At 45.0% G+C, this 8,512-nt stretch overlaps 1 protein-coding gene across 1 annotated transcript in view; it reads left to right on the forward strand.

Annotated features, from left to right (window-relative positions):
* Positions 1–1,869: 1,869 nt before the first annotated feature.
* Positions 1,870–8,512, forward strand: part of LOC144004476 (uncharacterized) — a 21,987-nt gene continuing 15,344 nt past the window's right edge. Inside the window, exon 1 of the mRNA XM_077501641.1 lies at positions 1,870–2,385. Coding sequence (XP_077357767.1) covers positions 2,265–2,385 — 121 coding nt within the window. The 5' untranslated portion in view covers positions 1,870–2,264. The remainder of the gene's footprint in view (positions 2,386–8,512) is intronic.

Consider the following 8,512-nt stretch of genomic DNA (forward strand, 5'->3'; position numbering starts at 1 on the left):
AAAGAAAAATCGAGATTTGTGCGTCCAGCCCTACTTTGGACACACGCCAACATACAACTGAACACGTATTGACGTGTGAAAACGTATTATGCACTTAAGTTACAATAACATAATGGCTGAAATTATTTCACTGTGTACAGTATAGACTGAATTGATATTTTTAACACAATATAGTTGTGGTAAGCAAGGGAGAGTAAGAAGTGTACATACCTGCAACGTGTAGCACAACTCGAGGCTCCTCGCAAACATCGTTCTGCAGTTGAAGATTTTGCTCGTTGTCCACTTTTACTCCAAAGTGTTCCTCCTCGTAGTTCGGTGTCGTTCTTGCATACATTTTGGCACAATAATGCCAACAAAGTCACAGTTGGTCTCTTCTTGACGTATGATGTGCGACTCTTTGTTAGCGGCTAGCGAGCTGAACTAAGCTAAAACTAAGCTAACTGACCGAGAAGCATGAACGAGCACCGAGACGAGTTTATCCACATGCTGAAATTTAAAAAACGATGTTGCAGTCCTTCAAAGTAGTGATGGGCGTCCTGTGTGGAGGCTGCAGTCGGTTCAGCACGAAATCGAAAAGAATTATTTAGCAGAGGGCGTCTGGTTACGTGAAAACAAAAACAAAACAAAAACGAGATTGTTTGCTGCAAGCAAGCAGCCTAGAGCCCCTGGGTGGAGGCGTGGAACCGTCGCTTGAATTCGGTTCCGGATGACGTGGGTTCGCTTCCCATGTTTGTGTGCGTGTTTGTATGAGTGAGTGAATTAAAATAAAATAAATAAATGATAGATAAATAAATAAATAAATAAATAAATAAATAAATAAATAAATAAATAAATCAGCCAGAGCCCTCACATTGCCTCACCGCTCATGCGGAGCTCGATGGCGGAAGCTCGGTGGATTTGATCAATTTCAATAATAAAATTAACTTGACGTATAACATACGTTAACTTAATTTTACTTTTATTTTAACGTATGGCATACGTTAACTTAATTTTATTTTTTAAATTGATCGAACGTTCTATTTTATTTTGAAATTCATCCGAGGTTCCGCTATCGAGCTGCGCATAAGCGATGAGGGCTGTCAGGACTCTATCGGTGACCCGCACGACGCGCATGCGCAGAAGATCCCGCCATCTTGGATCGCCAACTACAACAACTACACTAGAACAAATACCTTTATATGCGTACGCGATAGTGAGCGTTCGTCACAACACGACATCCATCCATCCATCCATCCATCCATCACATTCCTCCATTCCTCCATTCCTCACAATGGTCGCGGGCGGTGCTGGCGCCTATCTCAACTGGCTCTGGGCAGTAGGCGGGGGACACCCTGGACTGGTTGTCAGCCAATTGCAGGGCACACAGAGACGAACAACCACAACACGACATAATATTTAAAATAAAAACAGATTATTGAATCATTTTTAAATAACTTATTGATGCATTTTAAAGTAACTAAGTAAATTTTAATCGTATAAGATGAACATTTTACTTTTGACCTCATTACATTATAATGAGTCAAGTCTGCATTGTTGCACTTTACAGTAAGTCTGCGGTGTGTTTTAAATGACCCCCCTGCCTCACCCACCCTCAAAACCTATCCTATGATATTGGCCACACATTGTTCTAAAGACAATAAAAAATACTGCAGACTAAACGTAAATTATAACAATGAAGACTCACTAGGAATATAATGGGGTCAAAAGTCAAACGTTCGTCTTTAAAACCTGTACAATTAAAATAATTTATTTATAATGCATCAACAATCTAAGAGTTTTTTCAGTGTTGTATCATGTTTTTACGACCGCGCACTATCGCGCAGGCATATAAACGTATTTTGTTCTAGTGAGGTTGCCGTAGTTGGCTATCCAAGATGGCGGGATCTTCTGCGCATGCGCGTCACCGATCGTGCCGGGTCGCCAAGAGTCTTGACAAGGGCTTCAGGTTGCAAAAAAAATTTAAAATAAATAACAACCTTGGTCTTTTTTTTTTTACGTAACCATACGCCCTTTGCGAAATCATTCTTTCCGATTACGTGTTGAAGCGACTGCAGCCTCCACACAGGGCGCCCATCACTACTTTGAAGGACTGCAACATAATTTTTTAAAATCTCAGCGTGCGGATAAACTCGTCTCGGTGCGCGTTGATGCTTCTCGGTCAGTTAGCTTAGTTTTTAGCTCAGCTCGCTAGCCGCTAACAAAGAGTTGCACATAATCCGTCAAGAAGAGACCAAGTGTGACTTTGTTGGCATTATTGTGCCAAAATGTATGCAAGAGCGACACCAAAGTGTGAGGAAGCCTTTGGTGTAAAAGAAGAGAATGAGCAACATCTTCAACTCCTGGACGATGTTTGCGAGGAGCCTCGAGTTGTGCTACACATTGCAGGTTTGTACACTTTTTACTCACTTAATAAAAACACTTCTATTCGTACATTGTTGTCAGTATGTTTTAACTAGTGTTTTTATTAGTGATAGACCGATATGTTTTTTTCAAGGCCGATACCGATACCGATTATTTGTAGTCAAGTCGGCCGATAACCGATATTTCAAGCCGATATTCATTTGCAGTAAAATGGGGGGGAATTCTTTCAAACTATATATAATTTCTCACTGAGTAACAAATTCATGTGAATGTAGCTCATTTGGGGTTTTTGTTTGGGTTCGTAAAAACGTTTCAAAAAGATTTTCGCGGTGAAAAATTGTGTGAATATGTTCCAAATGTGTATTCGACAAATAAAAACTGACTGCGAACATCTTACAAATCCTGATGAAAACCCCAAATTCGCTACGTTCGCAAGTATTCCCTGCTCAGTGAGCTTTATCGGCCTTCAGATTCAAAAAATGGCCGATGCCGATATTTGTCAAAATGCCAAATATCGGCGCCGATAATCGGTCTATCCCTAGTTTTTATATTGAAATAGATTGATTGATAAGTTGTACAATTTAGCAAACATGCTAACCTTGATGATGGTGAGTCGTTTCTTTATCCTCCCTCTATTTGTTTTTTTGGGGGAAAAAAAGATGGACGCTAAATCATTTTATGGTTCATGAGTAAGGAATTTTCTGTCCCTTGCACCAGTAGCTCCTCAAGACTCTGTGGTTGATCTGTCATTCTGATGACGAAATTGGGTACCCTGATTATCTGCCCAACCAAACAGAGTTGTATAGTGAATCCCCTGAATCGATGGATGAAGATGAGCTGCCTTCAACCAGTACACCTGCGAAGAGGAAGAGAAAGGGGGGAAAATACCCCCAAAACAGTAAATGAAGAACTGGATGACTATGTCAACCCCTGGCAAGATGAAGAAAACGGCTGAAAAGAAAGAAAAAGAAGCCAGATGTTATTTGGAATCTATTGTAGATAGTGAGGACATCTAGGTTCCTGATTCAAATTTTGAACACCATGAAATGGTCAAGACACCATTTCAGTACCTCAAAATGATCTTCACAGATGAGATGATTCAACATATTGCTCATCAATCGAACTCTGTACTCTGTCCGAGAGCTGGGGGATCCAACCAAGAATAACCGAAGATCGAAGATTACCTGGCTATGCTCCTTTTCATGGGTGTTTTTGACTTCCTGGCCATGGAGGACTACTGGCACTCTGCATCAGGCTTTGATGTTAAAGCTGATATAATGCCACAGACAAGATTCAAGCAGGGCGGCATGGTGGTTGAGTGGTTAGCACGTTCACCTCCCAGTACTGAGGACACAAGATCGAGTCCAGGCCCGGGCCTTCCTGGGTGGAGTTTACATGTTCTCCCCGTGCCTGCATGGGCCTTCTCCGGGTACTCCGGTCTCCTCTCACATTCCAAAGACATGCATGGCAGGTTAATTGGGAGCTCCGAATTGTCCCTAAGTGTACTTGTGTGTGTGTGTGTGTGGATGGTTGTCCGTCTCTGTGTGCCCTGCTATTGGCTGGCAACCAGTTCAGGGTGTACTCCGTCTACTTCCCGAAGCCAGCTGGGATAGGTTCCAGCACCCCCGCGACCCTTGTAAGGAATAAGTGGTCAAGAAAATGGATGGATATATATTTGTTTGTGGATTATAAAATCCGCTGAGTCATATTGTTTTGCGGTCTTAGGGGCTCGACACAACGTAAGCGACAAGCAACAGCGAATTACGTATCGTGTCGCCTCCCATGTCAAACTGTACACACGGGAGGCGACGAGGTCCTTGTCTCCGCACACGGGAAGCGACAAGCAGTTGCGACGGCGGCAGCGATTGACGTCACCCTCGAGCGCGGCTTGTTGACAACAGATTTGATTGGCTATTAAATTGGAGGGAATCATTGTAAACGGACGTTCCACTACATAGTTCGAGGATGAAGATTCACAATATATTACTGGAATTAACTGAACCATTGTTGCTAAGTGTCCTGTCCATGTCACGGAAATCATTATGTGAAGTATCAAATAAAACTCGATGGTCGGACTGCTAAAATTAGATCCTTCCATTTTGCCGCGTATCGCGCGAGTTTGTATGCCTTTGAAGTCTTTGGGAAAGCTAAGATAGCCAATCTGCCAGTCAGGCTCTTTCATGTCCACCCTTCTACTTTCCGCACACACACACACAATTCATTCCTCAGCCTGCTTGGGAAATCCTTTCACTCTTGTGTTACTTCACTTTGTGCACCCTGTTCTATCCAGCAACCATGAAAATAACTGACAAGCAGAGAAAACTAGGGGTGTGCTCAAAAAATCGATACGGCGAATATATCGTTGCGGGCCTCCTTACAATAAACGTATCGATACGCAGGCGTCAGAATCGATATTGCTTGTTAACTTTAAATAGGCAGTTAACGTTTGCCTTTGCGGCTTGCATTGTACCTAAAAAATAAAAACTAGCAGCGTATTTGATCAATTATTGCAAACATAGCTCACCAGTGATTGGACACTGTGTCTTGCTAAGAAAAATGAAAGCAGAGGAAGAATATCAACATTTACTTATAAACCTAACGTGGTACGTGTCTTAATGTACCAATTTTCCTATATTTTGTTTAAAAACTAAATAGAATGTGTTACATGAAAAAAATGCTGTTTTTATTTCCCCAAATATTTCAAATAAGCACATTTTAGAGCTGTAATTTTAATACTTTGACATTTTTGCTAATATCGGCTCATGCATATTAATACATTTTCCCGGTGTGTCTGTGAAAGCTGCTCCTTGCTCTCCAGTGCGTACATATTTAAACCAGGCATACCGCTTGGCAGTAAACCAGAAGAGCTGCTAACAAAAATAGTTTTGTCAGTCAACATAACAAACACATCCTTTAGGTATACACATGACTGTTATTATAAAATGCAAGTAAATTAATGTAATATATCGGGATACGTATCGCCTTGAAGACCTAGTATTGGGATACATATGTATCGCGATACGTATCGTATCGTGACGCCTGTATCGTATCGTGAAGTTGGTGGCAATACCCAGCCCTAGAGAAAACGATGATATAAATACTAGTTTTCGGTCAACATGATGGCTGACACATTCATTACATAATAGACAGTATGTCACACTCCTGTATGTGTACAACCACTTTAAAATCATTAATGACGTATTGACATCAGTCCCTGCCTCACATCACAAGGCGACAGTAAAGCCACTTACACCTCCTCCTTACACATATCCATCCATCCATCCATCCATCTTCTTCCGCTTATCCAAGGTCGGGCCGCGGGGGCAGCAGCTTTACGAGGGAAACCCAGACTTCCCTCTCCCCAGCCACTTCAACCAGCTCCGGCGGCAGGATCGCATGACGTTCCCAGGCCAGCCGAGAGACATAGTCTCTCCAGCTTGTCCTGAGTCGTCCCCGGGGCCTCCCATCGGTAGGACATGTCCGGAACACCTCCCCAGGGAGGCGTCCAGGAGGCATCCGAACCAGAAGCCCGAGCCACCTCAGCTGGCTCCTCTCAACGTGGAGGAGCAGCGGCTCGACTCTGAGTCCCTCCCGGATGGAGGAGTATGCGGTCAAGAAAATGGATGGATGGATGAATGGAAGATTCAAGCAGATGGATTTTTGTGCAAAAACACAAGAGAAAGCTCCTTTATTATAATAAAATTGACTTGACATCAATTATTAAACTTTTTTTTTTTTTTTTACATTTTCCTCGTTACTTTTTGTCTTTGCAGGTTATAAAAACAATTTAATTGCTATTGAACTTAATTTTTTTTTTACCATCAATGTCCATCTCAACTATTTCGTAGAGGCTCATATTATAAAAACTAGGCGGCGTATAAATATTTTTATTTATTTTTGTTATGAAGGAAGTCTCCCGCAAGGAACTACGCACCGGACCTGAAGCTGTACACAGCCGAGAGGTGGCAAAAGTGTCTCTCGTAATGATGGCAGGAGATATCCAGTCTATCCGTAACCATCACGAAAGAAGAAATGCACTGAACCGTCGCAGCCAAGGGGGGGCGAGACACACCCGCAGCCCCGATCAACCAGATCACAGGCTACTCACGACGGACGGAGCGTATAACGCTGTGTGAGAAAGGTTAAAGAGAATGTGTTGTGGCGATGTTCCCTTTTATATATGGGACGACGTCTGCCGGAACCAAGTACGAGCATATTTTGTGATTCTTACTCGATGACGCTGTCGCGACAAGAGGAATTATGGAGGCGGTCCTCGACTCGCACCCAGCCACTTTGCAATCCAAACAAAACGAAACCACAAATCAATCAATTAAACATGCATGTGGTCGTTTGTGCCGCCATAAGTTGACAATGGCACTGAAACTCTGCGCATGGAGCGCGGCAGACTTCGTGTGAAGAGCGGCAGACACCATGTGGGAGATGGAGGCGGTGCCTGGCCTTGCCCTTGTCACCTTACAAGTCGAACAAAATGAGACCCAAAAGCAATCAAACAAATATGCATGCAAGTGGTCGTTTGTGCCGTCCTAAGCAAGCAGTTGGTATGACAACAATATCCTGGCTAGCACACAACATCAAGGCAGCTGATGCCCTTCACTTTGATGGGCCGGGGCAGGAGAAGCAGATCGGTGCCTTGATCGGTCTGTGAACCAAAGACCGAACCCCCCCAAACCCCCCGATGACCGCCCCTGGTGACGCCACCAGCTGAAGGCACCATGTAACCGGCAACAGCTGCTGCCGGTACATGAGCGGCCCCAGCGCAGGGCTAAGGGCATCACACGGCGGTCCTAACGACACGTAAGTAGACGTTAGCTAGCAGTTGGTCTGACCAACGGTACCTTAGCTAGCCAAGCGCCTCAAAGCCGAAATAGTGGGACAATCCAAGCTAGGAGAGGATACGAAATCATTCGTACCATCTCCGCCAGCCCGCATGGTGAAATCCTGCAATTGTGGCAGGAGGATATAAATACGTCTCACAACTACACAACGGTAGCCGCCTCACCCGTACACAACGGAGGCAACAGCATCGGGTGCGACACCGCAACCTAGGCGGGTGTCGGGGCACCATACTAACCCTCAGCTACCGCAAATCTAAACAACGGGTTGCTTACACACAACGTAGGCCACAACCCAGGTTGTGCTGGCACAAGCTAGCAGAGTGCCTGATAACCAATGCCGCAAGCAGCAAACATCAAGGCGGCTGTCAGCTCCCAGCCAGCTGCTGAGTAGCATGGCGCCACAATTTAGAAGAAGAGACGAAAAGGCCTTCCCTTCCCTGGCAAGCTTTTTTCAGCACAGTAAAAGGCAACATGGTATCGAAAGCATCGGTTGCCGTTTCAGCATCAGAGCGACCGTCGAGGCAGCAGTCCTTCTTCTGGCAGGAAGGAACCTGCAGTGTTTACAGTGAGCGACGTCCTCCAAGGCAGCCTCCACTTGACGTGCAGTCTGTGAGTGCGCGTCGAAATGTTGCGATCTTCGTCTGGGAAAGGAGGCGAGACCCGCCCCGCTACCAACGGAATCAAACGGAGCTCCCTGCAACGACAGCGGCAGACACCATGAGGAGGGAACGACCCCACGCGATGGAAGAGTCAACGTGGTCTATGTGCCGAAACTCCGCGTGGTGGATCGGCGAGGGCACCCACACAGCGATTAAGACGTCGCTAAGTGGCGTCACAAACAGCAGTCGGCTTGATAAACAGCAACTTAGCTAGCCAAAAACATCAAAGCAGCTGGTACTCCCGGCAAGAGAGTTGTGTCAGCCTGAAACTACACACTCCCACCGCCAGCAAACAAGCTAGGAGAGGATACTGTCAGCTGTATCATCACCCGCAAGTCATAAACAAAGCAATCCAAACGGCTTTCATTAAAGATGTTAACTTAGCTTGAAGCTGTACACAGCCGAGAGGTGGCAGAGGTGCAGCAATCCCGCAGGAGAGCTCCAGTCTACCATACAAATCACGAAAGAGAAAATGCACTGAACCGTTGCAGCCAAGGGAGGCGAGAAACACCCGCAGCCCTGATAAACCAGATCACAGGCTACTCGCAACGGACGGAATGTATAACGCTGTACGAGAAAGGTTAAAGAGGATGTGTTCTGGTGAGGTTCCCTTTTTATATACGGGATTACATCAGC

The sequence above is a fragment of the Festucalex cinctus genome, chromosome 17 (genome assembly GCF_051991245.1).
Source record: "Festucalex cinctus isolate MCC-2025b chromosome 17, RoL_Fcin_1.0, whole genome shotgun sequence".
Taxonomy (NCBI): Eukaryota; Metazoa; Chordata; class Actinopteri; order Syngnathiformes; family Syngnathidae; genus Festucalex; species Festucalex cinctus.